The sequence below is a fragment of the Chlorocebus sabaeus genome, chromosome X, assembly GCF_047675955.1.
Source record: "Chlorocebus sabaeus isolate Y175 chromosome X, mChlSab1.0.hap1, whole genome shotgun sequence".
Lineage (NCBI taxonomy): Eukaryota > Metazoa > Chordata > Mammalia > Primates > Cercopithecidae > Chlorocebus > Chlorocebus sabaeus.
Window position 1 is genome coordinate 106,102,536 of NC_132933.1, and position 15,282 is coordinate 106,117,817.

The 15,282-nt window shown below is 43.8% G+C and overlaps 2 protein-coding genes across 3 annotated transcripts in view; one reads left to right on the plus strand and one right to left on the minus strand.

The window, feature by feature from the left end:
- The window catches only part of SLC9A7 (solute carrier family 9 member A7), a 151,947-nt gene that overhangs the window by 128,048 nt on the left and 8,617 nt on the right, over nucleotides 1-15,282 (plus strand). The window contains exons 15-16 of the mRNA XM_007991491.3: nucleotides 7,002-7,084; nucleotides 9,948-10,053. Of these exons, the coding sequence (XP_007989682.2) occupies nucleotides 7,002-7,084; nucleotides 9,948-10,053 (189 nt within the window). The remainder of the gene's footprint in view (nucleotides 1-7,001; nucleotides 7,085-9,947; nucleotides 10,054-15,282) is intronic.
- Nucleotides 1,022-15,282, minus strand: part of CHST7 (carbohydrate sulfotransferase 7) — a 50,073-nt gene continuing 35,812 nt past the window's right edge. Inside the window, exon 2 of one of the 2 annotated variants that reach the window (XM_073013770.1) lies at nucleotides 1,022-2,200. The gene's annotated coding sequence lies outside the window, so the exon portion shown is untranslated. Of the gene's footprint in view, nucleotides 2,810-15,282 lie in introns of both variants that reach the window. The other variant, XM_073013769.1, reaches the window with a different exon arrangement.

The window sequence follows — 15,282 nt, forward strand, 5'->3', positions numbered from 1 at the left end:
TGAGAATCATTTGTTTCTGGGTTCTCCTTGTTTTTTTGTTTTTGTTTTTGTTTCTCCAGGCTGAAATCTGACACCCGTAAATCTGTCACCTAAACCTTTAACTTCAAACAGTTGCAGAGGTGCCTTTCCTCCAATTGCTACTCTGTGACCGCTCCCCCCTCCATTTTTTTTGTGCTTCCAAATGCCTCCCTTGGCCCCTGATTTCCCTTTCTGCTCTTCCTTTTCTGTTTTCTAAAAACTCAGAGTCAAGATCAGTTTATTCATTTATTTGACAAATAGTTATTGAGTACCTGTTCTGTTTCAGACATACTTTCAGGTTCTGGGAAAATATCTGCAACAAGATAGATGAATCTGCATCCTGAAGGGCTTGATGACAAGGTGATAAAGGGCGAGGGTGGAGAGTGGCAGAAGCAAGATAGTGGAGACACTCAGGCCTCACCAGCCCCACTGAAGCAGAATCTACATTTTAACAGTGTCTCCAGGGAATGTGTGTACATTTTACCATTAGAAAAGCCCCGATATAGGCAATGCATAGCTCTGGAGAGTTTTAAGCAGGGAAGAAAACTATCTGTGTATCATGGTCAGAGACTTGACTCTGGTTTTTTTTCGTTTTGTTTTGAGACAGGGTTTCCTTCTGATGCCAAGGCTGGAGTGCAGTGGTGCAATCACAGCTCACTGCAGCCTTGACCTCTTGGGCCCAAGGGATCCTCCTCCCTCAGCCCCCTGAGTAGCTAGGACCACAGGAGTGTGCCACTTCACCAAGCTAATTTATAAAATATTTTTGTAGAGACAGGATCTTGCTTTGTTGTGCAGGCTGGTCTCAAACTCCTGGGCCAAGTGATCTTAACTCTCCCAAAATGCAGGGATTACAGGCATGAGCCCACTGTGCCTGGCTGATTCCGTTTCTAAACCCTCTTATTACCCTCTGCTGAGAAATATTGGTCCCATTATCCCAATGATATAACAAAGGCCCTGTATTAGTCCATTCCCACACTTCTATAAAGAACTACCTGAGACTGGGTAATTTATGAAGAAAAAGTTTAATTGACTCATAGTTCTGCAAGCTGTACAGGAAGCATAGCTGGGAGGCCTCAGGAAACTTACAATCATAGCGAAGGCAAAGGGGAAACAAACACGTCTTACCATAGCGGAGCAGGAGAGAGAGAGAGAGAGCAAGGGGGAAGTGCCACACACTTTTAACCAGATCTCGTGAGAACTCACTCACTATCACAAGAACAGCAAGGGGAAAGTCTGCCCCATGATCCAGCCACCTCTTACCAGGCCCCACCTCTAACACTTAGGATCACAACTTGAGATGAGACTTATGGGGGAGGACACAGAGCCAAAACATATCAGGCTCAAGCTGAGTGTGGTGGCTCATGCCTGTAATCCCAGTACTTCAGGAGGCTGAGGCAGGTGGATCACCTGAGGTCAGGAGTTCAAGACCAGCCTGGCCAACATGGCAAAACACCATCTCTACTAAAAATGTAAAAATTAGCTGGCCATGGTGGCAGGCACCTGTAATCCCAGCTACTTGGGAGGCTGAGGCAGGAGAATTGCTTGAACCCAGGAGGCAGAGGTTGCAGTGAGCTGAGATCACACCACTGCACTGTAGCCTGGGTGACACAGTGAGACTCCATCTCCGAAAAAGAAAAAAAGCATATCAGGCCCAAATCAAGTGACATCATTTATTTACTACTACGCTCTGTATTAGTTGTCTGTGATTCCTGTAACAAATTACCACAAATTTGGTGACTTAAAACAATAGGGTTTTTTGGTTTTTTGTTTTGTTTTTTTAAGGGACAGGGTTTTGCCATGTTGGCCAGGCTGGTCTTGAACTCTTTGGCTCAAGTGATCCACCCATCTTGGCCTCCCAAAGTGCTGGGATTATAGGCATAAGCCACCATGCCCAGCCAAAACAATGCAGGTTTGTCATCCTTACAGTTCAGTAGATCAGGTAGATCCACCCATCTTGGCCTCCCAAAGTGCTGGGATTATAGGCATAAGCCACCATGCCCAGCCAAAACAATGCAGTTTTGTCATCCTTACAGTTCAGTAGATCAGGTATCTGGTGGGCTCAGCTGGTTTCTCTGCTTCCAGTTTTTCAAGGTGTTGGCAAGCCTAAGCTCTGGGGAGAAGCCACTTCCAGGCTCATTCAGGTTGTCAGGTTGTCAGTAGAATTCAGTTCCATGTGTTCTTGCTGCAAAACCAGCAACAGTGGGGCGAGTTTTTGTCAAGCTCTGAATCTCTCCTGCCCTTTCTTCTACTACATTCCTTCCTCTGATTCTTTTGCCTTCCTTGTCCGTCATTTTGTGTGTGTGTGTGTGTGTGTTTTGTTTGTTTGTTTGTTTTGTTTTTTTTTGAGAGAGTGTTGCTCTATTGCCCAGGCTGGAGTGCAGTGGTGTGATCTCAGCTCACTGCAACCTCCGCCTCCCAGGTTCAAGCAATTCTTGTGCCTCAGCCTCCTGAGTAGCTGGGATTACAGGTGTATGCCACCACGCCCAGCTAATTTTTACATTTTCAGTAGAGACGGGGTTTCGCCATGATGGCCAGGTTGGTCTTGAACTCCTGACCTTGAGTGATCTGCCCACCTCAGCCTCCCAAAGTTCTGGGATTACAGGCGTGAGTCACCATGCTTGGCCCTCCTTATCCACTTTTAAGGGCCCACGTGATTGTACTGGGCCTACCGGGATAACCTTAAGTCCATCCACAAAGTCCCTTTTGCCAGGTAGTGTAACAGGCTCCAGGGATTAGGCTGTAGAAAGCTTTGGTGGGGTGGCCATTATTCTGCCTACCACATGCTCCATCCCTGAAAAAAAAAAAAAAAAAAAAAAAAAAAAAGTAAGCTGTTCTTATTAGTGTAATGACCTTAACTTTTTAAAACATCTTTTAATATTATGTAAGAATGGAATGAAATGTAACTCTACACAGATATCATTATGTATTCATTCTAGAAAACGCATTTCAAAAATAGGACTGTTTGCTATTCCCCAGTTCTTTAATCAGCTTTCTTTTTCTTCATTACATTTGTCAGTCAATATGTATTTGTCTGTCTCCCCTACCCCTACCCCCTCCGCAACCCCCGCCACCTTCACCTTCTGGAAAGAGTGCTCCTTGAGGGCCAGGTGCTAAGTTATATTCCTCTTTGTGTTTCCAGCACCCAGCATGGTGCCTGGCACATAGTAGGTGCTTAATGAATGCAGAAGAAATAGACACTCATTGTTACATGCTCAAAAAATGGTAATAAGCAGGGTTGGTGGTATTTTCTTGAAGGGGCTTCTCTATTAATAATGGCAGTAAAAAGATGAAAATTCCTTGTGTAAAAAGCCACACAAGATAGCCAAATGATGTTAATGACTAGGCTTTTTTTTCCCCCCCAAACAAATATGTGCTTGAAATTATATATCCAGTCTTTGGAAATGAACTTAATTAGTAATATGAGCTCTAACTACATGCCAGATTCTGGGTTAAATATTTCACAAATATTTAATCAGCACAAAAAGTCACATGGCAAACAATAATGAGTCAATATTTGTTGAGTGCCTGCCACATATCAGACACCATCCTAAGTCCTTTAAATGAAAAATCTTTTACAGTTCTAAAATAAAACCTTTTTTCTCTACATTCACAACACTTGTAATGCCAAATATATAAGGTCTTTTTCTGTACCAGCCAGTTCTCCAATTCCCAATAAGTACTAACTGGACCTCCTACAGTTTAACTCACTACCTACCTGGAGTTAGCATCAGATCCCATAGGTTAAGGACTCAGTCCCACAAGACTCTCCCCACTTCAGACACCAGTTGCAAGTCCCAGGTCGTGACCTGCACTTCAGACTGACTGGCTATAGGGGGGTTCCCACCCCCTCCTCAGGTTCGATGATTTGCTACAATGACTCACAGAACACAACTTTTACCATTACCAGTTTGTTAGAAAGGATACAATTCAGGAATAGCCTAAGGGAAGAGATGCATAGGGCAAAGGATGGGGATGGGAGTATGTGGCACCAACTTGGAAGCCCTCCAAATTGTGTCATTTAGGGTTTATGGAGGTTTCATTACATAGGCATGGTTGATTAAATCAGTAGCCATTGATAATTAACTCAATCCCCAGTCCTCCCCTCCCAGGAGGTTGGGATGGAGCTAAAAGTTCCAATCCTCTAATTACATGGTTGGTTTCTCTGGCAATCAGTGTCCATTCAAGAGTCACCTTATTAGCATAAATTCAGGTGTGCTTGAAAGGAGCTTATTATTAATTAGGAAGATGTTCCTCCCACCCCATCTACTCAGGAAATTCCAAGAGTTTTAGGAGTTTTGTGTCAGACAAAAACCAGATATATATTTCTTGTTCTATCACAACATTCCAGCCTCATAATGCCCCTAGAGGTAGGTAATTATTAATATTTCCAGTTTACAGATGAGGATCCTGAACCACAGATAGGTTAGGTAACTTGCCCAGAGTCACACAGCAAGGCAATGGCAGCGGCACAGTCAGGACCCAGATAGTCTCTTGAGAGCCTGTGATATCCACACCTACACTTCTTGGAGTGCTGTGTCACTTTTGAAACATTTCTTAGAGAAGCCGTGCTTCTGCACAGGCTTGAAAGATGAATAGAGGTTGGCCAGGTAGGTGTTCTGGGTGGGAGAAGGTGAGAGGAAAAAAGAATGCTCCAGGCTCTAGAAGTTGCCTGAGCTAAAGACATGAGGTGTGAACCCAGGTTTTGAGGAGAGACGAGTTGAGAGAGCAAGTCTGCTTTTTCTGTGGACAGCACAGGAATGGAAAATCCAAGAGTCGCCAAGTGCAGCCAGGAAGGAGGCTCCGCCTGTTCCCACAGTGACCCACAGGAAGGGCTCTCAATGGCTTCTCTGTGATGGCAGCCCCAGTCATGTCATGAAGCATTCATTTGTTGCTTGTCTTCCGGGTCAGCTTTAAAAAATTAGTTCTGTCCCACAGAACTGCCCTGATTTCCCCAAAGCCACCATATGTGGATTTATCTAAGTTCTTCCTGTACCTAATCATGCTTCTGGCACCATCTCTTGGAATAAGAAGTTGTTTAACACCCTTTTCACAAAGTTACACTTTTGATTTGTCCTGAATTTACCCCTTGTAGCCTCTAAGCATTATCTCTTAGTTTCTTACATTTCAGGATTTGCTGTGGAGTCTGAGGTCACTTTATCTTATTCATGGATTGCAGGCATATCTTTCAGTAGCCTGAGAAGACCTTTTGTTAGTTTGCTGTCAAATAGAAGCCATTCCCTTGCTTTACTCATTTTAATTGTCTCTTTTGGGGCTTATATAAGTCTCTTGTAGCTTTCTTTCTTTTTTTTTTTTTAATTTAAGTTCAGGGGTTCTTGTAGCTTTCTTGAGATTAAATGGCAAGAAATTAAGTAGTCCAGTGATAATAAATGCTTTGTGGTTTTGCAGAGGTTAAGACGACAGAGTAGGGTTCATTGTTTTCATCACTGATTTAAGGGAAGAAGTAGAAGAAACTGACTTTGAGGGACTCGTTTTGTGCCTGATGGTTTATAGTATCCTTCCTGATGATGTTTATCATCGTGCTTTATCATTAGTAAAATTCTACAGGCACTTAGAACTGAGAGCTTAGAGCCTATTACTTTATAAAGAACCATTTACTTTTTTCCATTATATATTTGCCTATCAAAAAAGTCATCTGCTACTTTTCTACTCAGTCATGTCGCATTTTGGAATCTTCCCAGAGTTGTCATTGGGTTAGCAATCAGTCACCCTGCAAATGGAGGCATTTCTGTGCTCTCTCTCTTCCACATGATTTATAAAAACGTAAAATCAAATTGGTCTCTGGAGTCCCTGCTTGTTTCTATTTCCTGAATCACAGAAGGGCCCATTTAACTGAGCTATTTCCATATCCATCGCTAAACATTCCTGAAATACCGAGGGGATTCAGTTTTTAAAAATATCTTTGCGGTTGGAAACTTTAGGAGTGTATTAATAAATAGTGCTTGCTAATTTCTCTCCTTTTTGTCTATGTGCTTCTCAAAGATCTTTGATTAATTATTGGTGTTGCCATTGCAGGTAGAATTTACACTCACCATGATTTAAAACTACTTGTAATTTTGGTTCAAGTTGTATCTGGTGATTGTCAGTTGTCCCTCACTTGCGGAGTTGCCTCTCCCTGTAATATTAAAGAGAATGATGATAATAACAGCTTCACAAGGAGTCTGTGCTTGCAGAGCCCCAGTAGTACCCTCAAATTGCTGCAGTCGATCTGAGTTTTATATTAACCGTGCTGGTTCTGATACTTGCACAGAACAGATTTCCTAAACCTTAAATGAATGTCTGATTTTGCAGGTTATTTTGAAAGTTACATGGTGGGGATGTTTAAATTGGAAGGGCATGAGAATAGCAAGGAACTTGCTACTTGAGGGTAGATAAAATAACAGAATTGTTAGTTCGAGCTCGTTTCCCCTGCTCACTGATCCCACCTTCCTAAAACTGGTGGGGAGACAAGTACCTTACCACCTGGAGCACAGTGTAGGTCCCTCTGGGTAAGGACCACAGAGAAGCCTTAACTAGTTTGTCAGGATACTCAACAAAATGTGGTTTCCACAGGCCTGCTTTGGGGATGGGGATTGGAAAGTTGCTTTTAAAAAAACTTTTAAAAATATTCTCTATAAATCAATTTTGGCCTGTTAGGATCTAGACTATTTTAGGGTAATTAATCTGCTGAAAGATACATCGAGGAAAATTGCAATAAAAATGCCAAAAGAAATGTTGTTCCATATTGAGTTTGAGCTATCCACAGACATAACCCAGCCTTTTTACTTGGGAGACTGTTTTTCTGCCTTTTGAGTTTATTTAATTTCTGCTCAAATGCTATCCCAATATATCTTTGAAACTTTGCTGACATGGGATGTTTGACTGTGAGCTCCAGAGCTATACAAGTGGTTTTAAAAGTTTTTTTCTCCCCTTTCTTTGAGATCCCTTTTGTACAACTAAGCATGTGCCCTCTTGTTTGTTCCTAGGACGGCCCAGATTCTGCCAGAGGAAACCGGACAAAACAGGAGAGCGCATGGATATTCAGGCTGTGGTACAGCTTTGATCACAAGTATCCTTTTAAGTAGCGTCCCCCTGTGTCAATGAAACATTGGGGATGAAATCTTGTTGAATTGTCGGTGAATGACACCTGATAAGTAAGGAAAGATGCATGCTTGGGACAGGGATAGTTCGTCCTCTCATGGAACATGTGCATTGAGCATTCAACGATGGGTAGTGCTGGTGAGTAGCTCTCTGGCCAAGAGGAATGTTTGCATATCCTTAGAGTAATTACCCCACGACCTGGTAGACTCATGTAGTTCTTAAGAGCTTTGTGTCCAGGGAACTATGCCTTTTTAGGTGATTAGATTAAAATTACACAATGAATCATGCTGTGGTCAGAAAAGGAAGTAGAACTTCAGCTGTTTGTTAATCCATATGGGGAGGATAATTCCTATTGGATGAACTTGGCCAAGTCTGATCTTGTATGATCTGACATTGGCATAACTGGACCACATGCAGGGCAAACCCTGTTCCTGTAGATTCACTTGCTCTCAAGTGAAAATTAAAAACCAAAATCTTAAACCCTCTTGGTTTTTTTGTTTTGTTTTGTTTTGAGATGAGGTCTCACTCCGTTGCCCAGGCTGGAGTGTGGTGGTGCACTCGGCTCACTGCAACCTTCCCCTCCCCAGCTCAAGCAATCTTCCCACCTCAGCCTCCCAAGTAGCTGGGACCACAGGTGCATGCCACCACGCCCAGCTAATTTTTTGTATATTTGGTAGAGAGAGAGTTTCGCCATATTGCCCAGGCTGGTCTCAAACTCCTGGGCTCAAGCAATCTGCCCGCCTCAGCCTCCCAAGGTGCTAGGATTACAGGCATGAGCCACTTCGCCCAACCCCTCATGGTTTCTTAAGTTGACATAGTCATCAAATGGGCAGGTGGCTTATTATATATGGTCTTTGGAGATGCTGAAAATGTTAAACATTTATTGAAGTATGACAGATATACAGAAAAGTACACAAATAATAAGTGCTCAGTAAATTATCACAAAATAAACACACTCATTTAACACCAAACCAATCAAGAAACAAAATTACCAAGGCTGGGCATGGTAGCTTATGCCTTTTGTCCCAGTACTTTGGGAGGCCAAGGCAGGTGGATCACTTGAGCCCAGGAATTATAGACCAGCCTGGGCAACATGATGAAACCCTGTCTCTACAAAAAATACAAAAATTAGCCAGGTGTGGTGGCACTCACCTGTAGTCCAGCTACGTGGGCCCTGTCTCCAAAAAAAAAAAAAAAAAAGAAAAGAAAATTGCCAACCCCCTCATGCCATGACTCAATTACTACTCCTTCCCCCTCCCCAAATGTAATTGCTCTGTTGACTTCTAGCGACATTTAATAGTTGTACCTATTTTTCAACTTTCTATAAATAGGATTATATAGTATATATATTTTAGTGTCTGGCTTATTTGGCTTGACATTATGTGTATAATACAGCCATGTTGTTATGTGTAGTTCTAGTTCATTTGTTCTCATTGTTCCATAGTATTTCTTATATAAATATATCACAACTTATTCTATTGTTGATGTACATGTCTTTTGATGTACATATACATTTTTTTTTGGTAATCTACCCAGGAGTAACATTGCTGGGTCATAGGGCATGGGTAGGTTCAACTTTAGAAGACAGTGCCAGTTTTCCAAAATAGTGGTACTACTTTACACAGTCACTTCTAGTGTATGAGAGTTCCAGTTACTCCACATCCTCACCAACATTTGGTGTCGTCAGTCTTTTTAATTTTAGCCATTCTGTTGGGTTTGTAGTGGTATTTAATCATGGCTTTAATTTGCATTTCTTTCAACTTTACAATATGGTGTGAAATTGATCTGCGTTCAGTAGAAACCATACTTTGAATACCCATACAACCATCCTGTTTTTCATTTTCAGTACAGTATGTAATAAATTACATGAGATATTTAATACTGTATTATAAAATAGGCTTTGTGTTAGATGATGTTGCCCAACTGTAGGCTAATGTGAGTGTTCTGAGCACATTTAATGTAGCCTGGGCTAAGCTGTGGTGTTTGGTAGGTTAGGTGTGTTAAATGCATTTTTGGCTTATGATATTTTCAACCTAATGGGCTTATTGGGATGTAACTGCATCATAAGTCGAGGGGCATCTGTAGTGTGTAGAGACCTGGGATGCTGCTCAATATCCTACCATACACAGAACAGCCCCCATAACAAAGAATGATCTGGCCCTAAATGTCAGTAGTGTTGAGGTTGAAAAGCCTTGTGTTAGCATCTAGGAGAGAAGCTATGGGTAGAGTGAAGAATGGTCCTGTATGGGAAGTTGAGAGATTTACAGTCTGAGTAACCTTACTGAAATCATTTGATGTTGCCAAGTCTCAGTTTCTGCCTTTGTAGTAGCCCCAGGCTACCCCTAAGGTCCTGTCCAACTTCAACATTTCCACCACCTGCCCTCTGGGTAGAGTGGCTTAACAGGAATCCATGCAGAGAACAAGAGCAGAGGGGACACAGGGGCTGCAGCTCCCCACTCCAGGGACACTATCTCCTGTTTCCAAGGCCTGGAGCCAGTTGTGTGTCAGAGGCTGAAATGCTGATTGAAACCAAAACTTCCATTCAGCATGACAAAGGGAGAAGGGGGATCTAATTTCTAATTAATCAAATACACGTTTGAACTGAAAATTGGGAATTACCAACCTAAGAGTTAACAGTTACTATTTAAGGCTGATAGGGTGTATCTTACTCTTTGATTCAAACTGTTGCATGTTACAAGTATTTTGTGTATTGTACTAGTAAAATGGGGAAAAGAAGGTTTTTGTGGGTGGAATGTCGGGTGATTTTTAAGCACATTTTGTTGTGTATATGTTTTCTTTGCAGCCATTTTTCCTTAATTCCCATTTTAAAGTTACCTGAAGCCCATCCTCACACACAGCGGCCCCCCACTAACCACCACGCTCCCTGCCTGGTGTGGCTTGCTAGCTCGATGTCTGACCAGCCCCCAGGTGTATGATGTAAGTACTGCATGTCAGGGTTGGAGTCCTGGTCACCATGCCAGGGCAGTGTCTTACATAGGAAGAAGAAACCATCATACTTATGCCTCCAAATCCACAGATTTTTGCTTCTCTAATAAGCTGATTAGAAATGGCCAACTTACCTATGTTTATAGATTTTGCACAGTAACAGAGAAACCTTTTACCAGGGTAACGGGATTCCCCAACATCGACAGCTGTGGTATAGTAGAAAGAACACTGGATTTGGAATCAGAGCCACTGGATTGGAACGCAACCCCTGACAGGCCATAGATGTGCTCTGCATCTCAGTTCCTTTTTTTTTTTTTTTTTTTTTTTTTTTTTTTTTTTGAGACGGAGTCTCACTCTGTCACCCAGGCTGGAGTACAGTGGTACGATCTCGGCTCACTGCAACCTCTGCCTCCTGGGTTCAAGCAGTTCTTTGCCTCAGCCTCCTGAGTAGCTGGGATTACAGGCACCTGCCACCACACCTGGCTAATTTTTGTATTTTTAGTAGAGACAGGGTTTCACCATGTTGGCCAGGCTGGTCTTGAACTCCTGACCTCGTGATCCACCCGCCTCAGCCTCCCAAAGTGCTGGGATTACAGGCATGAGCCACCGCTCCAGGCCTACATCTCAGTTTTCTAATCTATAAAATGGGCCTAGTAGTACAGGCTGGCTGGAAGCATTAAATGATGAAATACATGAAGATACACTGAACCACAAAACATGCAAGGATTCCTTTTCTAAATAGTTTATGTTGATATGGTTAGGCCCTTTCTTTCCATTTTCAGATTCTGGAAATAGACTCAGCACAGTATGAAAAGAACATGTACACTGGTGGACGTCTTAGATTTAGGGCTGACTCCTGAACTCCTGGCGTGGGTTGCAGGGTGCAGGGCAGAGAGATAGAGAGAGCAAGGTAGCTACCCACATGGAAGGAGTAGAGGAGAGGTCACAGGCCTTCCTTCATCCCTCCTCGGCCATCCTAATCATCTTGTCGCTAACACAGTCATTATGCCCTGGAAGAAAAGAATTTCTAAAATTTGCATACAGCTCTAGAGTTCACAAAAGCTAAGTTCATTCTTTGGGTCATACCATGAATCAGCAAGCACTGCAGCATTACAGAGAAGGAAAGTGCATCTCAGAGAGGATGTGAGTTGGCCCCGAGCTCACAGTTAGTAATTAGCTGGGACCCTCATGCAGGTCTTCACATTCTTAGCAAATAACCTGCAGTTTATTTGATTGGTGATGAGAAGGCAGAACACAAAGCCTAGATCTGAAAGAGAACGGCCCTAAACAGGTAAGTTCTAACGAGGGGTAGCAGGGTTAGGAAAGGCAGTGCACATTCATGTGGTACAGAGGGGAAAGGGATGTGGACACCATAGCTAGGTGGGGGCGCTGGGGCGGAAGAGAAGGGCAGCCACATCAGAGCAGCCGAGATTGGAGGATGCAGCTCTTTAAATGGCACGCTCTTCCTTCAAGAACAGGGATGACAACTGCCAAGTCACCGTGTGTCCTAAACCTGCTGCTGCAGAGAGTAAGCTCTGTGTGTCTGTCATCCCTAGGCCCTCGGACCCCTCCTTGGCCCCCTCAGAGGAAGGTGACCATTGAAAAGTCCTGGTAGGCAGCAACAGAACTTTACGCTTAGAAACTCAGCTGGGCTGCTGGGTTTCACCCACTTCGGAGCAGGTTCGGCCTGGTAAAAATGTAGTTCTGCCACAGCTGTTGCTTGGAAATTTCACCAAACGTGACAGCAGCATTCATGTGTCTTTCTCTTAAAGACAGTTGAACTTTCAACACCCACGGCTCCTCCCCATATAAAAATGAAATTCCTGTGCCACCTGCGATAAACTGGTTTTAAATGACGAAAAGAAATACGTAGGATGGTGAGAACACCATTTCCCTAGAACTGCTCCCAGTTTGTAAAGTGATGTCTAATGCTTGTGGTAAGTTTTAAATGTAATATCTCTCAGCCTAAATAATAATGCTAGTTACCTGTGAGGTTAGAAGGACACAGACCAATAGATTAAAAACTTAGTTTTGTAATTTCTCATCCTGCTACTAGCTTACTTAAGAAAAGCTGTCTTGTGCTGAATGCTGACTGGTTTGCTCAGTTTGGCCCGCTGTCTAAAGTGGTAGTAGGGGCCCTTTACATACATCATCGGAGACAAGGTGCTGACAGCATCTCCACTTCTCCCACTAATGAAGCCCCAACTGTGATTACACTTTCTGATCTTAAGTTTCACTGGGTTTATATATATAAATTTGTCTTCTAACTCTAGTCTCTTCTAAATGCTTTATAAAACTTTCCATCTTCATTGGGTTTTAATAAGGATCACTTTTCATGTCTACGTAATAGTAAAACAACAAATCCACTATTAAAACTTTATAAAAACCTTATGTAATCTGAAGCTTACTAACCAGTCCCTTGCCCATAGATTAGGAATATCCAGACTAGTTTGGACTCGGCGTAAACTCAGTAAGCTTAGAATTGCATCAATTTCAAGTGCTTCCCCCAGCAGTTCAAGGAACCACTCCAAGTTTGCTTCGGGGGGTCATGTTTCGGCTGTGACTCCCCACAGCCAACCTAAGACTGAGTGACTTGGGCTTCTAGTGAGAATCACCCTCAGTCCTGCTGCTGCGGCTGCTCCTGCTGCTGCTTTTAGCCGGGGTCCTGCCTAGGGTCTCAGCCAGCTCCAGACATGGTGGGGCCTGCTGCTGAGACAGTGGGAGCAAAGGGTCTCTTCAAAATTATCAATGGAGGAACCCAAAATTGACAGAGGTGAAGGGGCTCACTGCAAAGTTTAGTGCTGGGTGAGGGTCTCAGATTGGGCAGTTCTCATGGCTTTTGACACCTGTTGCATGGTTCTTACCAACCATCTAAAAGGTGTTTTCTACTTTGCTAAGTTTATTTGGAGATTTCTAAGATGTTCATCAGTCATTATTTCCACTAACGTTAAACCACTTAGGTGTGGTATCCACCTTCCTAACAATGTTCTTTCACTTTTGAAAATGACCTCTGGTTATTTAAAATGCACACATCCCCACACACTGTTGTTTGCAGGTGTTTTCATGGTGATTTCACTGCATTTTCATAGCAGACTTAATTGCACAGCTAGTTACATGATTATACAGACCTTCAGCGTAACAAAACAAACTTGTGTCTATCATCTAGAATTCAAGGGAGCAGATTGGTTTTATCATCTGCATGTAACATTATTAGGCTTTGATGTCAGAATCACTCTCCATGGGTTGTTCATTTGTTTTTTCAGACAGTCTTGCTCTCTTGCCCAGGCTGCAGTGCAATGGTATCATCTTGGCTCACTGCAACCTCTGCCTCCCAGGTTCAAGCGATTTTCGTGCCTCAGCCTCCCGAGTAGCTGGGATTACAGCTGCGTGCCACTACGCCTGGCTAATTTTTGTATTTTTTGTAGAGACGTGGTTTCACTATGTTGAGCAGCCTGGTCTCAAACTCCTGACCTCAAGTGATCCGCTCGCCTCGGCCTCCCAAAGTACTGGGATTACAGGTGTGAACCACCATGCCCGGCCTCTCCATGGGTGTTTTTTGTTTTGTTTTGTTTTGTTTTGTTTTGAGACAGAGTCTCGCTCTGTCATCCAGGCTGGAGTGCGGTGGTGCAGTCACAGCTCGCTACAACCTCTGCCTCCCCAGTTCAAGCGGTTCTCCTGCCTCAGCCTCCTGAGTAGCTGGGATTACAGGTTCACACTACCACACCTGGCTAATTTTTGTATTTTTAGTAGAGATGGGGTTTCACCATGTTGTCCAGGCTGGTCTCGAACCCCTGACCTCGTGATCCACCCTCTTTGGCCTCCCAAAGTGCTGGGATTACAGGCGTGAGCCACCGCGCCCAGCCTCCATGGGTTTTACTATGGCCTTGTTTCTGAATGACCTTTCCTTGGGTACTATGTCTGGGCTTGGGAGTTTCGCAAATGCAACAGGTTGACATCCAGTTTTGTTTTCTCCTATCAATGAATTTAGGCCCTGCTTCCCTCTGTAAAGAGTGAAAGCGGACCACATCACAGTTCATGCCCAGGGTTTCCTCTGTGGTGCTTTGGTGGGCTTTCCTTCATTTGCAGAATTACTCTCACCTGCAGTTGTCCCATGTTTGCCTCTGTCCTTCCATGGCTCCAAACCTTGAAGCAGTAAAATATGTGCCAGGACCATCTCCCTGAAAACTGGAAGCCAAGAGCCCTGGCAGAGAGATTTTGACAGAGATGAACAAAATCATTATGTTGTACATGTATGAATGGGAGAACTGCGATGTGCTGAGACAGGGAAGGTGAACTCCCTGGGAGCTGGAAATTCAGATGGGAGACATAAGCTACTGGCTGGGCATGGTGGCTTATGCCTGTAATGCCAGCACTTTGGGAGGCCGAGGCGGGAGGATCACCTGAGGTCAGGAGTTTGAGACTAGCCTGACCAACATGGTAAAACTCCCATCTCTACTAAAAATACAAAAATTAGCGGGGTGTAGTGGCACATGCCTGTAATCCCAGCTACTCAGGAGGCTGAGGCAGGAGAATTACTTGAACCCGGGAGGCGGAGGTTGCAGAGAGCCAAGATTGCACCATTGCACTCCAGCCTGGGTGGCAAGAGTGAAACTCCGTCCCAAAAAATAAGAAGAGAAAGAAGGAAGGCTACTGTAAAGCAGATCGAGTTTCAGGACTTTCTAAACACTGGTAAAGAGGAAATTTGGGAGTTTAGAGCAAGTTTTAGAACTGTGCTCTGAGCATCTGCCTGAATACAGGACTTTTATCTCATTGGGCATTTGCACCCTGCTTCATTCCAGTGGGGAGGTGAAGCAGCAAGTGAGAGGAGTTGCGTGCTTGCTTGTCAAAAATGCTGAAGCATTAGTTAAGTGGAGTCACACTGTAGACTGTGTGGAGAAGTTGACATCACTGAGAATGCAGAAACAAGTATGTGATTGGCGCCAGTGAGTGCACAGAAATAAGTCTGGGAGAGGAAACTCAACCCATGAGTCTTCCCTAGCTGGTGCATTTACCCAGCATTCACTTAGCACCTACTATGAGGTAGGTACCATTGAGGAAGGTGCCAAGGTGTGGAGAAGGAGGTCACTGCCCTTTGGCATTTGTCACCTAGATGGGGAGTCCAGGCACTGACCTGGGGGAATCTGCCCATGGCCTTGGGCAGTGTGACTGCGCGAGGGCCCTGAGGGGGTCAGAGAGGCCAGTTCGGCACCCCAGAGACTC